The 20,660-nt window shown below is 35.1% G+C and overlaps 1 protein-coding gene across 1 annotated transcript in view; it reads right to left on the bottom strand.

Moving 5' to 3' along the window:
- Window positions 1-19,957, bottom strand: part of LOC149803207 (tRNA methyltransferase 10 homolog A-like) — a 29,339-nt gene extending 9,382 nt beyond the window's left edge. Inside the window, exons 1-5 of the mRNA XM_089952834.1 lie at window positions 19,638-19,957; window positions 16,992-17,157; window positions 10,661-10,732; window positions 8,700-8,771; window positions 3,736-3,882 (exon numbers count right to left, since the gene is read on the bottom strand). Of these exons, the coding sequence (XP_089808960.1) occupies window positions 3,736-3,882; window positions 8,700-8,771; window positions 10,661-10,732; window positions 16,992-17,157; window positions 19,638-19,831 (651 nt within the window). The 5' untranslated portion in view covers window positions 19,832-19,957. The remainder of the gene's footprint in view (window positions 1-3,735; window positions 3,883-8,699; window positions 8,772-10,660; window positions 10,733-16,991; window positions 17,158-19,637) is intronic.
- Window positions 19,958-20,660: the final 703 nt, after the last annotated feature.

The raw sequence follows: 20,660 nt of genomic DNA, 5'->3' as shown, positions 1-20,660 counted from the left end.
TGACTCACACCTTGAAAGATTTAATTATCATTGTGTGCTTTTCCTTCAATGTGTCCATGGCATTTACAACCTTGTCCAATACAGTCTGTTTGCTGGCTGTCTCGATCCGCTGCTTTTATCAGATGATTTTAATGCATTCCATCCAGCTGCAGTGGAGGTAGCTCTTGACAGGTTTACTGATGCTCACATCAAGAGGTTACAACTTGGATGTGCAACCTCCTGGTATTATTGCTGGCACATTTCTGTGCTGCAAACTGTTTCTTCATGTCATCAGTGATGTGAGCCCAGAACGAGTCCATAACTAATAGTGATCGCTATCTTCTGGTGAATGGCAAATAAATTTATTCAATCCATTGCAGCATTAGCATTCTGTCCATCCATGCTTTCTCCTGAACTGTGATAATCAACCCTTTTGGTGCCTTCAGATCTAGATGTCTCTTTCCCTTGAAAATAACCATTGGGGGTAATACGTCGCCAGAACCTGCAATGGCTAAAACGACAGTAATGTGTCTCTTCTCTGCTCCAGTTGTATGAATCAGAATGCTTTTTGTTCCTTGTTTGTACACTGTTTTCCCTGGCACAAGATCAAAGTACATCGGTGTCTCGTCCATGTTAATAATAAACATTTTGTCAAACTTGTCCTCCTCACATCTATCCATCACAAACTTGTGGAAACCAATCTTTTCTTCAAAATCATTGGGTAAACGTTGGGCAAGAGAGGTCCTGCTTCTGAGCACAAACCCATGTCTTTTCATGAAACTCCCTCCTCAAGAATGACTGGCATGGAATTTGCTCTCCGGAAATTCTGTTGAGACAAGCTCGTTGGTATATATACATATTCTCTCAACACTGACTGGAATTTTGTAAGTGACACTGAGTGAGCACCCACTGAGCTATCTTATCATCCATAGCTTGTCCATATGAAGTGGGTCATCCACACTTAGGCAAATGACTGTTCAAGTTTAGATCTACAGAAAAGTAAATTTTCATCCAGGTACTCACCGTGGATTTTGGAATCTTGAATTTTTCCACTGTATGTCTAATTCCCAGACGTTTTGCATTGTTAACGATATCCTACTTTTGCTTTAATGTATAATGTTTATAGTGACCACATACAGAACCGGGTGGAGCACTCCTGGGTTCAAGATAATCAGATTCATCATCTAGAGCAGCTTTCTTCGTAGGCGGTTCTTTTTGTGATGCATCCTCAGAATCATTAATTCGATGTCGCTTCTGTGGACAGCATACTGGCCTCTTTGGAGACGATTTTGGCAAGGGAGAGTCCCTCTAGTGCTTCCTCACTTGTTGCATAACGTATGATAAACTTATCCATCAAAATTATTACAGTACTAACAATATTATGTTTCACAACAACAGCTACCCAGTATATAAACTTCTGATAGTGGTGGGTATTTTACTTATACTTTATATTTTAATTGCTTGATTTAGCTAACAAAAATATGATTTGTTATCAGTGGAGACATTGTTACACACGAAACCACTTCAAATAAGTGTGACAGTTATGACCTCTGCTTTATATCATTAAACAATACATCAGAGAGTCAGTATGGATGAGTAAAATTCATTAGCATTGTGCAACAAAACAAACCCCTTATCCCTAAGGCAATATATACCAAGGTTTAAACATAGTTATTGTTCTACAGGTAATAAACCTCTTTGTAGACGATAAATATTGATTGTGGATGCTAAATGTTCAGTACACATTGTGTGCTCTTTCAATGAAATCCAGATGGTTGTCTTTTATTTCCGAACACACCTGTCAAAGAAATCCCACAAGTTATATTACTAACAATTATCACCTAGACACCTTGAAATATCTGACATGCATCAAAACAGTCTTTGTGCAGTCATTTGTTTCAAATCGGCAAGCTCTGCTCATTTTGAAGGTACCCTCGGCTAGGTGGAAAAAAATAGGGAATCACAACAAATAGATCACCTTTATTTTAAAAAATACCAACATATTAATCATGCCGACTCGTACATTGCAACTTGCTTGTTATTTTTACCCTTCCTAGGCGTACATACAACACTCATCCCATATGGAGCCTCTCACCCTTGGTGCTCTAAGATTAGCCATCATACATGTACCGGTATTTCTACTCTCGATACTGTTTCTGTCATAAATATCTTAAGAACTATAATTCCAAAATCTTTTTATTTAGTTTGTATTAATATCTTGATTACACAGAAATAAAGCTTGTGTGCATTTGTAATGTAGATTTTAATGACCACTGATTAGCAGAGGTTAAACTGTAGATTGCAAGATTAGTAATATGGCGGTTCTTTTGGAAAATATGCACACAAGCGAGGCTCTAATAGATCTATGGCTGTGTTTTCTGGTGGATGGACATCTATCAAACAGACAAAATAAAGTAACGCCTGTTTTTCATTCGTTATCCTTTCTGTGGTGTCAGACAAAACACTTGTTTTACTTCATGGCAGCAAGTCGTCATACAGCTAATGGTAAATTTGTTATGGATGGGTGGGGGGATCTATCTTTACTTGTATGTTTTTGGACACCTAAGAATTTAATATGTATTCGGACGACAAAAAAAGTAATTATTTGTTGCAGTCCAAAAACATACGGTAAATAAGGTATATGTTATTGACAGAAGCGGTGGTCATCAAGCTTTCTGACCATACATGCAACAATTACATCAATGACAATGATAATAATTCCTTATGAAAACTTAATTTTATGTTGTTGTGCCTTTTCTTTTAGGAGAGAAAAAAAATCAACTTTCTTATGGATGATTTTCATTTTTTACATTTGTCAACGCTTGTTTGCCATAAAAATGTTTTGCTATTACTAAGTGGGTTTATTTATAACATATTTTATCATTATCGAAAGTTGGAGTGAAATGCACATTGCACAATGCTTTTTGAATTTTGTGCTATATGCTCAAGTGAGATGCATCTTGCAAATTGTGTATGCATCTAGGTAAAAAAAATTTTATTTACGTTAGTCCAATTAACATGGGTTTTTATTTGCTGCATGCAGTTTGCTAAATGCTACATATGCGAATTGCTTTATGTGAATGAGAACTGTTCAATGATTTATGAAAATTTGAATCCCAATATGTTTAAAAAAGCATTGCAGCTATTATTATAATCAAATCTGTCCATTGAGCATTGAGCAATCCATGCCAAGTGGAAATTAATGAAACTTGGTAGTTATGTTGCCTCTGGGGTAGCCATCCTCAAAAAGGGGTATCATCCTTGGCCCCCACTCCTGGGGTCCTTAGGAGGGAATCCAAGGTCAGATTTTAACAAATTTCATTTTCAAATATTTATTGACAAGCTCTAAATATGGAGTCATACCAGGAAGAAGCATTATATATGTGATGTATTTTGCTTTATGATCCATGTGTCCCAGTCTGTGGATGGGGTGAGTGGCAGGAACACGGTTATGGAGAGGATTGGAATTGTAGGAAGAACATGTCAGGATTTGCAATAACGAGACACTGCAGTTGCTCTTGTCATTTTGGTTGCTGTCATTCATGATATAGCTTTATGAAAGCTGCACATACTTTTCAAGATATGGGTGGTTTTAATTTTGATAATTTACATTTTCTGAGGAAATGAATTTGGGTACATTTGCTGGGCTTAGTTACCATGAAATAAAGTACACCTAAACGTAAATTGTAAACTTGTTTATAAAGTTTTTAAAATGTTGCCAGCTTTCTTGTCACATAATATAACAATGCTACTTACCTTATGGTGATTGTGGTCCACAAGTCCACCAATTACATAGCACTTCTTTTCATCAAGTTGGTCTAATACATTGGCCGACTCGCTTGACAGGTAAACAATGGACTCCTTACAAAAGACAGCCTCATAGTTCTCTTCTCTGAAGTGAACCTACAAAGAATTACATAAACGAAGAAACGTCAGTGATCACTATGCTGGAACAAATCTCAACTCCAAGAAAAGATTTCAGCAAATGCCTCTCAAAGTCGCTAAAAGGGCTTGGATAACACACTGGTAATGAAGTTGTTTTGGTGGCTCCTATTGGCTGGTAGGTTTCTTTTGGTTCTCCTGTTTAACCAATTAAATCTAAATTATCATCAGATGCAAGGTACAACTGTTAACCTAACAAAAATAAAGTCTAACAAGGATTCCACAAGACATGGACTCATGCCTGCAAATCACTTTATGATGTATCATTCAAAATCTTAATACTCATGCTGCTCCCACCAAAAGTGACAACTATCTTTTAACACCTGCTAAACTATGGCTTTGAAAATCCACCACTCAAAATGCACTTACTGAACCTGAATGTACTGTCACCCTCCTGTATGTACAATGCACATTATTATTATTATTACAATCATGTAGTCAAAGGTGCATGAGAAACTACTAAAGTGCAAAACTAGAGCTAAAGAGGCATGAAATACTGGCCAAAGTGATCTAATTTTGGTGGGATGGAATTGTACTCGCTAAGAAACATCAACTAAAATATCTGCATGCATTATAGTCAATAACGCCTGAGAAAGTAACCTAAACATAAAACTACTCTTTGAAGATGGTATATACTCACCATGATGAATCTACAAGACAAGCTGCATGTCTTGGGGTCTTTTATAGAATACCAGAAAAACACCTAAATGCAAACTTTCACCTATGTCACTGAAGCATGGAATGTAGGTCACAGAGATATATTTTTGCAAAGGTGACATTATACTAAGGAATATCGCCACACGAAGTTGCATGCCTTTATCACCAATAATGTCCCCCAAAAAAACTCACCTAAATGCATGAATTAACCAGTCATTGATGCATAAAATTTAGGTCCATGACCGATCTTTTGAAAGATGGTGTTGTACTTAATAAGATTTGAAGAAGCATCTACATACAATGAATGTATGGCAAACAGTGTCAAAAGAATCTGACCCAAATGCAAAACTAAACCTAGGTGTGATGGATTCAAAGTTGGACATGGGTAACATTATATGCCCTTTCCACATCTGCGGCAGGACAAAAAAGGTTATTACAGGTTTTTCTTCTGTAAAAATGGTGTGTGTGTGTGGATTCCTTGTAAACCTATGGATAAGAGAAGATGGGCTTATCATTAGACAGTTTTATTAGATATAAATTTTAGTACAACTATAAATTAAATCGTACCATTTATACTTGCTTATAAGTTGATACTCATTTTACTGACAATTTTATTCATCCAGAGTAAGGGTCATCTCCTAAGTTTGACAAATAAAAAGATTTTATATATCTAGAAGTAATACTGGAAATCCACGTACATACAAATATTGACAATTCAAATATTTTTTACATTTTCATGCTACTTATCCTATTCAGAAATGCATTATGGTATGCACTGAATTTATCTCTTTCATGACAGCATTCACTACACAACACTTACACAGTATCTATATTTATTTGGATTTTAATAATCTGAAAATATTCCCAGTAAATAAAAATATAACCCACCATAAACTGAAGTGTCTGTCAATGTTGTTTACCTGGCTGAATAAATATGTTTGTATTATATTTTATGTTTGGCTGCAGTTTTGGTACAAATGGAAGTAAGGAAAAGGTACGTATTGACGTGTATCTCTGAAAAGGTTGCTGTCTTGCTTTAGATAATTCATGACTATTAGTAGTTCCCCATATTCAAAGTATATTTATGATATTTATGCTCTGAGTATGGGACATTACTAATATCAAGAGTCTCCCTATTTAAATTATTTACTAGATGGCGGGAATGGATGCCATTTGAACGACAAAGCACAGACCTGACAGATTTGTATTCACTTTATCGTGGTACTCAAATCACTGAAATTGAAAGTAACTAAACTAAAAAGTATCCCTCTTTGCAAAATATGATGAATACAAGACTATGATGTATATTCAAAAGTTTGAACACAGAAGATGTGTGTGTGTGTGTGTGACTTCCCATACAATGGAAATGCCTGATGATGATAGTTTCTTACCTATATACAGCTATTTTTAAAGTCTGGCAGTACATCAAGTCTTCAATTATAGGTGAACAAATAGGTCACTACTATTCAGAATATAAATAAAGTAATAGGTGTGTGATTTGGATTTTTAATGTCACTTTAACAATCTTTCAGTCAAATCGCTACAATGTCTGCAGTGTGGCAGTTTATAGTAATGTCTAGAACTGAGGCATCATGCCAAAGACATGTAGCATCATGTCCCACCCAGTCACATTATCCTGATACTATGCCGACCAGTCCTAAACCTAACTTATTAATGCTGAACATCAAGCGAGGAAGCTGCTAGTACCATTTTTATGTCTTTGGTATGACTCAGCTGGGGGTTAAAACCCGCGACCTCCTGCATCCAAGAAAGATGCTCTAACTATTCAGGTCACTGGAACAGTCAAGGTAATAGGTCCTTAATTAATTTGCTCAGGTCTGTCAGCTCCAAGTCATTTAACTGAACCACAGGATCATGATTTGAAATATAAGCTCCTGTCTAAACATCAATGTTTTATATTTATTTGTTCATTCCATTTTGACCCTGGCAGGATTGGGCAAATGGCTAGGTCTATAAATACCAACTTCCTGCAATATGATACAGTGCAACCACGCTATAATGTGCCACACTTTAACATGAATTTGGATATAATGTGGTTGTGGCGTGGCTCCCGAAATTTCATATATTCGCACATGAAAAAAATATTTTTTGTTTAAAGTACATGAAATAGTGTATAAATAAATTAGTATCATTATGGGGAGGAGATCGCATATGAATTCCAATTTAATATGATCGTGGCGTGGTTCCTGAAATGTTAAATACATGGTTGTGTATTTTTCTCGTACTGGGATTTTTTTTTTTTAAAGTATGAGAAATAGTCTGTCAAATGTTTATTATCATTTTGGGGAAGAGTTCGCATATAAATTTTAATATAATATGATCGTGGTGTAGCTTCTGAAATTTAACAATATCACCAGGTTCTTGATGTGTTACGCCAAAATAAACATTATCGGAAATGTTACTTATTACTGGTCCATGAGTAAAGTCAGTAAGTCGTCTTTGTGATTGTCTTCAATTAATTCTGTATATAATCATTGCTCAAACAATAGATAACATGTATTTCTTCTTTAACTGCATACACAACCAAGCAGCAGACAATGCGGTGGTTGATAAAAGATTCTCACAATTTGATAAACATAAAAAAAAAAAGCCCCCATGATATTTGCTGGGCTTGGCGGTGTTATTAGACGCAATCAGTTGACCAGTAAATAATGTCTTTATTAGCTAGAAACTGAAAGGATATGAAATTGTACATGCATTCAGCTTAAATTTTTTATAAACGTGACTCATGACCATCGCAGGCCTATGCACTTAGTTCTCAGGTTTTATGGGTATGGTGTTTGTTCATGAACTTGTTATTAATTTTCTATTTTTTATAAAAATATTTTACCGTTATGGAAAAGCAAGTTTACAAACGCAAGTCGTTCTCTGCACTTTGCACAGTGATTAGTATAGTAGTTTTCACATGTTTTTTTTTTTTCTTTGATATTCACAAAATCTGAAGTAAAAGTTATATGCAGGCTGAAAGCATGTGTTGATTGTTAATTATTCTTGCTGTAGTCGTTCAAATGAATAGGCATACAAGCGTTAATTATTGGAAATCTGCAATGGATAAATGTACACGGAAACGTATATGAGAAAAAATTTTGCAATAGGAAATTTGCACAGACACTGCTCATAGACCCTGGAACATAATGAACCGTACATGTACTTTGTCTTTCTTAACCTAATTTTGCTGTTAATTTTTCACATTGAATTTAGACACATAATGATGTGTGACAAAATTATTGAATAGTTTAAATATTTATACAATTTTGGCAATGGAATTACATATATTATGGATTAATTGCAAGCCCCGATGGTACGATATCAGACGGCAAGTAAACGGTGTTGATACTCTGTTCATACTGTATATTAGACGCTGAATTCAGACACAATGATCTGGGAATTTTTTTATATTAAATATTGTAAATATGTTTGCAATTTTTCAATGGAATTACATGCATTATAGATGAACTGCATGCCATGACGGCACGATAGTAAATGGTGTTGATACCCTATTCATCATACACATTAGACATGAATGCACGCATATGTGCCAATGAGTTGTTCTTGGAAAAAAGTAAAATACTGTAAAACCCAGTATTAATGCGACCTCGATATTAACGTGATTCAAATTTTTGGACCCCAATTATCGCGTTATAGAGGGGTTCCACTGTATTATGAATAATAAAAACAAAATGGGGAAAAAGCAAACTGTGTGAGAGAAAACTATTAACTGTGCAAGAAAACTGTTATTATTAAAGTTCAAACATTTGTGCTTTTGTGATTTTATCAGGCATAACTGAATATGATTTGTTTTTCTTGCATTTCAATCATAATTATAAAACAAATACAAAGAAGAAGATGAATAAGAAGAAGCAAATGCTTATGTAAGGATCAGCTAGGTTTCTAGAATATAATTACCTACATTTAGCAAATTATGTGACTGAATATTAGAAGTATAGAAATATGATGTAAAATTGACTGTATACATTTTTTTGGTCTCCATGTGGTACATCCATATCCAAAATATTACGGAGATATTTCCTCCACCCTCATCCCCCCATTGATTATTAATGATGAGTCAGAAATATGGTACTCCGGGAAACTCTACTTACATCCCAATTCTTGAAGTCCCCTATTTCCTCCAGTCTCTTCTTAGTTTTGCCATGAACTCCACACACATAGAGCTAAAATGGATTATATAAGAAAGATTTTTTTTTAAAAATCTGCAGTGCCAAAAGTTTAATACATTTTCTTCCTAAAATATGGTTGTCAAACATATTTAAACAAAAGAAACAATTTCTGATTTGTATATTGTCAACAGCTTTGCAAGACGCTACACCTCTGCCTCTCAGATCAGCTGTGGCTATAACGAAACACCTAACCCCAAAACCACATGGTCACAATCAGGGGTTTGACTCAAGGGCAGGAATGATATTGTTATATAGAGTTTATAAGAGGCAAAGAAATGATTACCATGAACGGCACACTAAACACCTGTCTCGTTTGTATAAATCCCTATGATAACACACGGTTATATAAATCCCTATGATAACACACGGTTGTATAAATCCCTATTATAACACACGGTTGTATAAATCCCTATGATAACACACAGTTGTATAAATCCCTATGATAACACACGGTTGTATAAATCCCTACGATAACACACGGTTGTATAAATCCCTATGATAACACACGGTTGTATAAATCCCTATGATAACACACAGTTGTATAAATCCCTATGATAACACGGTTGTATAAATCCCTATGATAACACATGGTTGTATAAATCCCTATGATAACACACAGTTGTATAAATCCCTATGATAACACATGGTTGTATAAATCCCTATGATAACACACAGGACAAAACAGTATAAGGAGAACATGGAATATGGATCATATGTTATTCAAAAAGTTATCTAAATCATAGGAGTTGAATGACCAACTGTGTCCAACATAGTGATCTCTTGGCTCCACCCAGGGACTGGACCAATGGACAAAAGTCAAATCAACATGGTCAGTGTGTGATTACATTATACCAAACAAAGTAAACTGGTTATTTAAATATAAGTGAGAACAATAACTTGACCAAAATCTTTTATCAAAATGTGTCCCCACTATAATTCTTAATCTATTGATCCCATAGAGAGGCAGAACCCATTGCAAGGGTGGTAGTAAGAGACAGGGATATTGAGATGATACTCTTGGGTCTCTTTATAACACTATCGTCTGGAGTTAAGAGGCAGAACCCAGGACAAGAGTGGTAGTAAGAGACAGGATATTGAGATGATACTCTTGGGTCTCTTTATAACACTGCTGTCTGGAGTTAAGAAGCCTTTCATCAAGTTATCCTTGATATTTGAAAATGTATTATTTAACAAATAAAATGTATAATTCCATACTGCACACTTAAATTTTCTCTCTCTTCTTACACATATATGGTCATAATTGACCCACATATATACTATAATGATTATGATCATGTGGTAAAGTTTAAAATATAATATCAATAAATTAACTCTGCTTGAAATAAAGAAAAAACCCAAAAACAATCTGCATCAGACTAGTCATACAATGCACCCAGTCATTATGCAAGTTGAGTAAATATGCAAAAGTACTTACATGTAACAAGTCCTGATCAAGTTTAATGTCTTTTATCCCTGATATGTGTTTTTTGTTGGTCAAGATAATAAACTGGCACTCAGTTTGTGTATTAGCAACTGATGGTCACTTGTGGTACTTTGAGAATGGAAATATGCAAAGATATTTATATTCCAGGTATGATGCGAATCAGGTAAGGAGAGACTGGGCTACAAGTGCTGGAAAACTTCAACTAAAACTGTGCACATGTGCATGTACACACATATGCATGCATGTGTATACACACACACACACACACACACCAAACATAACATCATGTATGACCTCAACTTATTCTGACTAGGTTCTATGTTGGCAAAGAAGATTTTTATTGAATGTTTGCTCCATCGAATACCTAATGTTACTAACATTAAAATGGCTGCATCTTCCATAGTGAATTTTAGGTCAGCAGACAAGATTCTTCATGTACCTGAAGTGGGCTTGCTGCTCTTCTGTTAGCCGAGTAGCTATGTTGAATCTGTTGCACAAGCATCCTGATATCCTGTATATAGAAATGTACACACATCTTCAAGTACAATGTTGATATCCTGTATATAGAAATGTATACACATCTTCAAGTACAATGTTGATATCCTACATATAGAGATTAATACATATGTTGAAGTAAAATATTCTATATACAGAGGTTTATATAAATGTTCAAGTAAAATATTTATATTTTATATCCTTTGTCGAGATTTATACTCATTTTAAAGTAAAATGTTCATATTTTATGCAGAGAGAGTAATACCCATGTTCAAGCAAAATGTTATTATTTTATAAGGAGATTTACAAAAAAGTTGATATTCTATATCTTTTATAGAGATTTTTGCAAATCTAAAGGTAAAGTTTTCATATGATATCCCGTATTTACCACATATGTTGGGATACCATATTTGTTGGGACACCATAAATTAATTTTGAAAGTAATTTTTTTTGTGCACTGTATGTTCTGGGACACATCATTTTTTAGTAGTAAGTTGTGGAACACCTTTAAAATCATTTGAAAATTACATTCTCAGAATATGCACTCCAACTGAAATTTTATTTTAAAAAATATAAAACTGTGCTTGAGATAAAACTCTTTAATCCACTGCTGCATCATCTCATCAACACAACCCTTCTCCTGCACATGTTTGATCCATTCTTTTGGTGCATGAATATTTTTTTTAGCTTTCTCATAACTTGAAAAATTATTGTTTGATGCAACAAATCACCTGATGCAGAAACTGCAAGAACTAAAGTCAGATTTTTCCAATCTGTACCAGTCGTGCTAATTCTCACACTTTTGACCCCAATTTTATCATCAGTTCATCCAGGAATGAGATCAAAATACACAAGAATTTCATCCATGTTTTTGATCATATTGTCAGCAAAATCATCTACTTCTCTTCTTGCCTTCATGAATTCATCAAATGATTTTGATTTCTCCAAATCTTTTGTGCAATGCTGGGTCTTTCATGTCCATGCATGAAGCACTATATTGGGTCACTTTAAAAATCATTTGATTGTTTCAATTTATTTTCACAATTACCATAAATACAGGCGAAAAGGAACAAAAGCTAGCTTCCATATCTTGGCCATCTTTGTATATTCCAACAACAAAAAATCAGCACACTTAAATTAATCCAAAGCCGACTTCCAAGGTCGGCTTGCTTTGCAATACATGTAAACTAAACTTTGTATGGATATCTTTTAAAAACAGAAAAACCGGCTTCAAAGTGTCTACAGTAGGCTTCTGAGATCGGCTTGCTTTGTAATAAAAATAACCTTTGTCTTTGATATCCTGTCAGTAACTTCAAAGAATGGGTTTGCTGCTCACTGCCAGTTGTGTTTATTCACCACCTGGGTGTGTATTGGCTTGGCATCTGTTGTTACAGTACAAACAGGCCTTGATGTCTGCAGGTAAATAGTATAAACAGTAACTTGCTTTAATGATACTTTTGTAACCTGTGATAGCGAAAAGATTGTCACTTACACTCAAGTGAATTTGTTGTCAAATAATTATTTTTATTAGTGAAATACTGTCATATAGTTGACCTGGATAAAATTCAATCTTGATTATTTTGCACATAACACCGTGTCATGCGTGAATGACAGTTGTTTTCAAAATAACAGTTGATTATTTCTCTCTCATTTGTGATTCTGTTGGATCCCGTTTTCAGTGAGATAACATATTCAAACCTTTGAGCACAACCAAACACAATTGGTTTCTCAATGTTCATGTCAATGAATGTGTTGTGTGTTATCGGACATAAGCAATACATGCTACAGTATGGAAGCCTATGCTACATATACAGAGTTCATGGATATATATTTATTCTTTAATGCTCATGATGAAAAAAGGATAAATGATAAGATTACAATGTTAGTTTCTTTCTTTCTAATATGAAATAAGTGTTTTGTTTATATCAGACATGATTTTGGTCTTCCATAAAAAAAGCTGACAAAATTGCAAGGGGTGCTTGGGGATCCTCCCCCAAAGTGGTCTCGAGGGGCAGCACCCCTGATGTGGGGGTCCAGGGTACCAAAGGCCCCCGGCCAAAAACACATTTGACACTCGTAAAAAACTGCTCCTGGTGCAACTTATGATCATAAAATAAACCCAAACAATCATTTGAAATACTAAAAAACTTACCAAAAATGTTCAATTTGACTTCAATAATTTCACAATATTTATAGTCACATTAATTTGTTCTCCAATACTATTGATACTTAAGTTACTTCATGTGCATGCCAGAGTTCACATCATAATCAAGTCACAATAATTTCTCAATTTTTGCATCAAATATATTATGTTTCTCTCTTTTCATAACAAATCTGTAAGGGGCCCCAAGTGGCCGAGTGGCCTAAAGCACTCTCCATTACGGATCACTGCCATCTCACCTCTGTCTGCGTGGGTTCGAGTCTCAGATTCGGCTAATGTGGGTATGTGAGAAAGCTTGCCAGTAGCTTCTCGTGGGTCGGTGGTTCTTTCCGGGGTTTTCCCGTGTTCTTCCTCCACCATTACTACTGACCGCCATGTATAGCCTATCGTGTGCTGAAAAATGGCATTAAACCCTACAGTCTTTTTTTCCGATGGACACAACCTGTTGATATGCCAGTGGAGCTCTGTTTGCAGCTTTGGCCAATGTTTTTTAGCCTTCCTTTTTGTCACCACTGACTTTTTTGGCTCAATGTGAAATCATTTCTTTTCTTTCTCAATGAGAGCCCTTTTTTTCCTTTCAAGCTGGTGCTTGTATTGGCGACATGCAGTGCGCATATTCTGACAGAGGGCTATATCTGTTCTCTCATGCAAGAAATCTTTCTTCTTATAGTAATTAAATGCACTTTTTCCAGATGCCTTCTGAACTTCAATTTTTCTGTGTGCAACTTCTTTTGTTGGTGCTGTTCCAAACTACCTGCTCTGGTAGCCTAGTGGTTAGAGTGTCTGCCTCAGATGTGGGAAATTGTGGGTTTGATCCCTGGCTGAGTCATACCAAAAACTTACAAAAATGGTACTTAACAGCTGCCTCGCTTGGCACTCAGCACTGAGAGGTTAGTGTTAAGACTGGTCGGCCTGGTGTCAGGATAATGTGACTGCTTGGGACAAGATGCTACATGTCTGCGGCATGATGCCCCAGTGCTAGACATCAATATAAACTGCCACACTGCAGACATCGTAGTGATATGAATGAAAAATTGTTAACGCTTAAGTTAAAAATCCAAATCACACACACATACACACTGTTCCAAACTCTTCCAACTATGATTACTGTAATTCAGATCTTCCTTGCAGAGGTCACAAAATGACAGTCCTCTAGCATTCAATTTTCTATTAAACTGACCAACTAAATTTCCATCAACTTTTCACTCCAGCCATTACTATTGCCATACGTTTTTTTAAACCTTTATCTAAACTTTTTGTTTCTCTCTCAACAACTTGGTATGCCATGTTTTGCAAGCATGCTTCTTCTTTCCATTGCCATCAGTATCCATTACATGAAGATTCAATGGCTGAATTTAAACCTTTGACCAATCATAATACCCATTAGGAGAGTCATGCGCTACTTAATATATGGAACTAATAATTTACAAGGGTCATTGCAGAATGGGACTTGACAGACTGTTTTTTTTTAAAACTGGATTAGAGATGATATAAAAACCAGACTATAACAAGAAAAAACTGATTCAAGACAGGAGAAAAATCATGTCTGTTATATATTTTATTGTAACGTGCAGTGGGTGAGGGACATAAATTCAATACAAATTTATTTAGTTTTTTAAGTCTTGGGACATATGATCTAGGTGAAAAAAGTTTCACCATAAGTTCTATGACAGGGAAAAAATTAATAATTTATTGTGTCCCAATATTTATGGTAAATATGGTATATGAAGATACATATTCAAGTAAAATGTTTATATTTTATAGTTATGCACATTATTCAAGTCAAATGTTGATATCTGTAAATGTTGATATACTATAAACAGAGAGATTTAAATACATGTTCAAGTAAAATGTTATGATAATTGCAAATAAAACTGATACATTATCTGAACCTCACAATTTAAATACAATATAGTCAAACCTGTAATAGCAGCCACCTATGGGAAAATTAATAGGTGACCTCTGTACACAGGTTTACCATTCAAAATTGGTTTCTGAACAAATACAATGCACCAAATATTATTATTATCTACATTATTATTGCTATTATTATTATTATTGTTTAGGGTCCCAGGCAGCAGAGTGATCTCAGGTGCTTGTCTTGACAGATCGCAGTGTACAAGACCATATTTATTCAGGGCAGTTTTTATTCATAGCTTTTGCAATGAGACAAAAGACTATTTTCAGTTAACTGTCGACTGTGATGATCCTCAGGTACTACTACCCTACTATATTTAACACCACTAAATCAACAATTCATTCGTGTTTAATTATGATATACATTATCACAACAACCACATGGCTATGCAGTATTATTTACATGGTAATTAAACATGTATAGCGCTTTGGTTATTCCAGTTGAAACCAGATAGAGGGCAAGAATCAACCGAAGAGGTCAAATCAGTGAGGTTGCCAGTAAAGAAATGAGGCTCTCTTTAGGGAAATGAAAATCTGTCAATTTGCTATTGAAGCAGTTGTCCAAACAGCAGATGTTATAAGGACAAGTGATCATATGCATTACTTGGTATTCAAACTCGTCAATAAAGATAACAATAGAGGGTATATTGTAGAATAGATTTGCAATAAAATGTTAATTATATCCAAGTCAAAACAGTACAAGCACTTAAAAAATAGTATATGTATATTTACGATTTGATTTAAGAGAGTCTGTGACTTTCAAATTCATGATAGAAAATGAATAGGTTTTTATATTTTACTTTTGTATGCCTATAATGAAACAATAAGACTAGTTGACCAATGGTCTGTGGTCTTCACTTTAGCATGCACTGAGATATAATTTTTGTTGGATAAGAAAACATCAAAGGGCATCCAAACTCATTTTAAAATGTACATGGTGTTTTGTTATGGTCATGGACTTAATAAAGAGAACTAATTAATGATAATATTTGAAGATATGTTCTGTGAAGGCCTTTGTCCATTTGCTAATAAACACCAGTAGAGATATTGTAATGACAACAAGAGAGCTTATGCATCAATCATTGTATTTTCTCACCAACAATTAATCATTAATTTATATAAAAACAAAATGGCAATATGGTATTTTCGATCTTTTTGCAAACATACATCTTCTTAGTAGAAATTTTAAGTCCAATAATTTCAAATTAAAGTTTTTGAAAAGTACAAAGTGATATGTGTGAAAAAATATTAAACATTTAAATAATTATTATTTTAACAACTGGATTGTGTACAAAAAATTAAAGGGTACAAAAAAATACATGCAATATGGTAATCAGTAGAACAAACAACATAAACCTTGATCTGCTGGTGTATTATCCAAAGGCAAATCAAGGTCTATGCTGCTTGTAGCTGGACTCACCTTAAAAGTTAGTATATATAGTATATTTAACTAACATCTAATTCTAACATTACTAATGTACAGGGGCCCCGAGTGGTCGAGTGGTCTAAAGCGCTTTCTGTTATGGATCACTGCCATCTCACCTGTCTGCATGGGTTTGAGTCTCAGATTCAGCCAATGTGGGTATGTGAGAAAGCTTGCCAGTAGCTTCTCGTGGGTCGGTGGTTCTTTCCGGGGTTATCCTCAGGTTCTTCCTCCACCATTAATACTGACCACCATGCATAGCCTATCGTGGGCTGAAAAATGGCGTTAAACCCCACAACAACAACAACAACAACAACTAATGTACAATCTGGATGCTAGTAAAAGACTAATTATAAAAATGTACAAAAGAAAAGAACTCCATATTTTTCAAATTAATCCACAGATGTTCAATGTTATAAAAATAAATTTCTTGAGAACAGGATCTGGTCACTGTAAGTTGCATTTCAATGAACAATTTGGTGTAAAGTGGTCTGGCAATCATCCGTTTCTTGAGCCTGAGTTCCTTCTCAGCCAAAAATACTGACATTACAAACATTAAGTCCTTTGTAACTGGGTTAACACATGACTTCATACTAAAATGTAAGCTAAACAATTCTACGATCTGAATGCCTATTGGTCTTCACCATGTTATGTTGAATTTAAAACCACCACAACGATTACAGCCACTACTGAAATGTGTTAGTAATGATGGCACCACAAATAGAATACAAAAAAGAATAGTTCTTTGTATTTCATTCAGAATCAGAATTTCACCTTCTCATTCATATAGTCATCAAAGGAACAATCGATGACCACTCTTTGTTTGCAGTCTGATTTCTCCATGGTGTTGAACTTAAGCTGTTTCCGGGAAGGTCCAAGATCTATTCCTTGTTCAATGCAGTTTTTTCTCTTCTCTTGTTTTCTTTTCTTTTCAGCTTTTCTATTGATAAGAAAGAAACTCAATTAAGAACAACCCTGGTTGGTTTTCACTCATATAACAGTGCCCTTAAGAGAATTACATGATGGGGGATGCAATAAACACAGGTCTAACTTTGAAGAGTCAAAATTGGAGGCCATGATTCAAAGCTTGAATCTAAATATATTTGCTCCACTGTTACATACTAAAATATAGAAACTGACAGCCTTCCCTAAACAAATTTATGAATCAAATACTATCATGGCCAAAATAAGGGAATCAACAAATATGCATATCAGTATTCCAGAAAGAAATTTCTTCAAAACCGAAGGGAAGAGGGGCACTTTAAGCAGGATGGGTACTTTTATTTAGGCAAAGGTAAAGGTAATTTTTTGGCAACAAAAATGATGATGTCAGTAATCATAATCCATCTTTTTTGGAAGTAGAAATTGAAAAGAACACATTAATATATTTATCCTATATTAAATGAACACAAAAGAGTGGAATAAATAGAAAACAATCAAGGTATATTTTAGTGATCTGGAGATAGAGGAGAAAGCATTATGGAGAGTGAAATGACAAGTAGGTTACAGAGGGTACTGAAGGTTAATAGGAGGGGGAACACTCCTCTATTTTTTTTCTAGCCGGATCAATGCATGTTAATATGCAGAATATAATAAATTTGTGTCCTCCCTATTCATTTTGTGGAGTGTGAGTGTAATGCAGGCAGAGAACCATCTGTGAGTGAATATGTTGTTTTTCGAGGGTCTGCACTAGTTGCTGCATGGAACCAGCTACTGCATGATTGTTTACTCTGAATGCTGTGCACTGTTATTTTCTGATACAAAATGTAGCTTATATTGAAAATTAGCTGTTTCATCTGCTAAGTTATTAAATACCACACAGAGTAAAAAATAAGAAACAATATGTGGTAACCAATTCATGATGCAAATGTTACATGTCCCTCTATGTACATCAGACTTCTGCTACCTGCAAAGGTTGGGCAAAGTAATGGGAAATAGGAAGATGATATACTATTTGAGTCATCATAGTGGACAAAATTTAGAATTTCATAAAAGTTGCATATACTCAATAATCTGAAAGAAATGATAATGAAGCAAATGAATTCACATTAAACTTTATGAAAAGAATAACTGTTTCTGATTTTAAATCTACCAAACAGTCATTTAACTTATCTAGTGATCATCTTACCTCGAAACTGTGTGACTATAGACAGACCACTGATGCTCTTCAAGTAATAGGATAATATACTGGATATTTCTCCTTACTAGAAAAATTATTACTGTAGTGCACACATGATCATTAATGTTTCAGGTGATAGCCATGCTTGTGTGTGCTACAGAAGCATTAATTTCTCTCACTTACTGGTTGTTCATGTATGAATTACTGGATGAATTCTATATAATTACTGATAAAACTATGACAGGTAGCTCAGTTGGTAGATCATCTGACTTGTACTCCAAGGGTGTGTGTGTGTGATTTGGAATTTTAACGTAGCTTTAACAATTTTTCAGTCATGTTGCTATGATGTCTGCAGTGTGACAGTCTATAGTAATGTCGAGCACTGGGGCATCATGCTGCACCCAGTCACATTATCCTGACACCAGGCCGACCAGTCCTAACACTAAGCTTAAAATGCCATTATATAACAAAGAATGTGTTAAAATGCCATTAAAACCAATAAAAACGCTCAGCATAATGGAGGGAAATGACAAAACCTGGGTGACTATTGCACCTGAATCTCTCCAACAATGAGCCTTAAACTCAGTCCATTGATTATGGATGTTAGAGTCCTACATTTTCTAAAACTTAGCTCATACTCATTTGCTCATACAGACATGTATAATGAGGGGCAATTTTAATGATGGTAGTTGACAATTTGGTTGCAAATTCACCATTTCACACCCTTTGAACATAAATATTGATGATTGCAGATTATGTCTAACTGCATCCTTTACATTAATTTCACTGATTCCTCTGGGTTTACAAAAGAACATCTGTTGGTAATTTACTACAAGTATATTCAGGGTGAAAACTGAGGCACTGCACAGGGGTTCAACACAACGATAGGCATGTAAACTGAGTACACAAATGGAAAATTGTGCATTATACATTAAGTTCATTCATATATGACTTGAGGTCCCATGTTACTGAGAACACCAATTTTATTAGTTCAATTTTAAATTTTCCGAGCATATCTCTCTATGTAAGATACTCAATAGCAAACTACCAATTTATTGTACGAAGCATTTTTAATTATTTTTCATTATCAAACACAATGGTCAGAAGGTAAACAGGACTGATCTCCACGAAATTTTGATTATTTAACTGCTGGATGAACAAAAGTTCATGACTTAGGAGATGTTTTTACAATAACCTTTTCTAGATCAACAAGATTTTGCCAATATGACGTCGATCCTGATCGATGTCTTACATTGTACGATTAAAGAGACACAATATGATGTGGGGATGTAGGGATGCACCTTTTCTCGGCTTTAATAGCTTGCCATCTTTCCTGCTTTCGCAGCTTTCTAAGCTGGCCTTTAGACAATCCCTTTAGGTTGTTTTCTGCTGATAACTCTTCCAATGCTGATGTAGAAACGTTACTATCATAGGAATCGTCATTTATGTAATTCTTAAAATTCTCATCGATCTCAGTCATCTCTTTGTCGCCCATTTTTTTACTATATAGAATATCTTTATATTTAAGTATGTTTGCTAACAAGCACTTCTTAAATTATCCTAAAAGATTTAAAAACTACTCATATCGTGCCAACGTCTACATGGGCGCAGCCATCTTGTCCTCTACTACTTCTGGACAAATACGCGTGTGAACACGGAAAAACTATTCGATCAAGTATATTTTGGAGGACATCATGCTTTGAAATTTTATATGGTTTTTTTTTTTGTTTGGGGGTGGTGTAAAATATTTGGGGGTGTTTTGCTTTTTTATTGCTGTTTTTCTTTTCATCACGTATGTTTCTGAAAACATCTTACTTTAGTGTTTTGTTACTCTTATTTGTTATTGTTTTGGTAAATCTCAGATCGTTGAAGTCGAGTACTTGGTGTGTGTACAAAAGACATTCAATATGAGCTGTCATAAACTGTGAAGAAATTATTACTCTGCTAAGAATTGACATTTACACTGCAGTTCGATTCGCATGTAACAAATCTTGGTAGGAAAGCTTCAAGGCAACTGCTAGTGGTTAGAGCGTCCGCCTCGAAAGCGGGAGGTCGTGGGTTCGATCCCCAACCGAGTCATACGAAAGACTTACAAAAATGGCACTTACAGCTGTCTCGCTAGGCGCTCAGCATTAAGAGGTTAGTGTTAGGACTGGTCGGCCTGGTGTCAGGATAATGTGACTGGGTGGAACATCGTGCTACACGTCTGCGGCATGGTGCCCCAGTGCTAGACATCACTATAAACTGCCACACTGCAGGCATCGTAGCGACAGGACTCAAAAATTGTTAAAGCCACGTTACAAATCCTAATCACACACACTCAA

Source organism: Sinohyriopsis cumingii, chromosome 3 (assembly GCF_028554795.1).
Source record: "Sinohyriopsis cumingii isolate HCF-2022 chromosome 3, ASM2855479v2, whole genome shotgun sequence".
Classification (NCBI taxonomy): Eukaryota; Metazoa; Mollusca; class Bivalvia; order Unionida; family Unionidae; genus Sinohyriopsis; species Sinohyriopsis cumingii.
The sequence above is the reverse complement of the archived record's forward strand: the minus strand, read 5'-3'. Positions and strand labels throughout refer to the sequence as shown.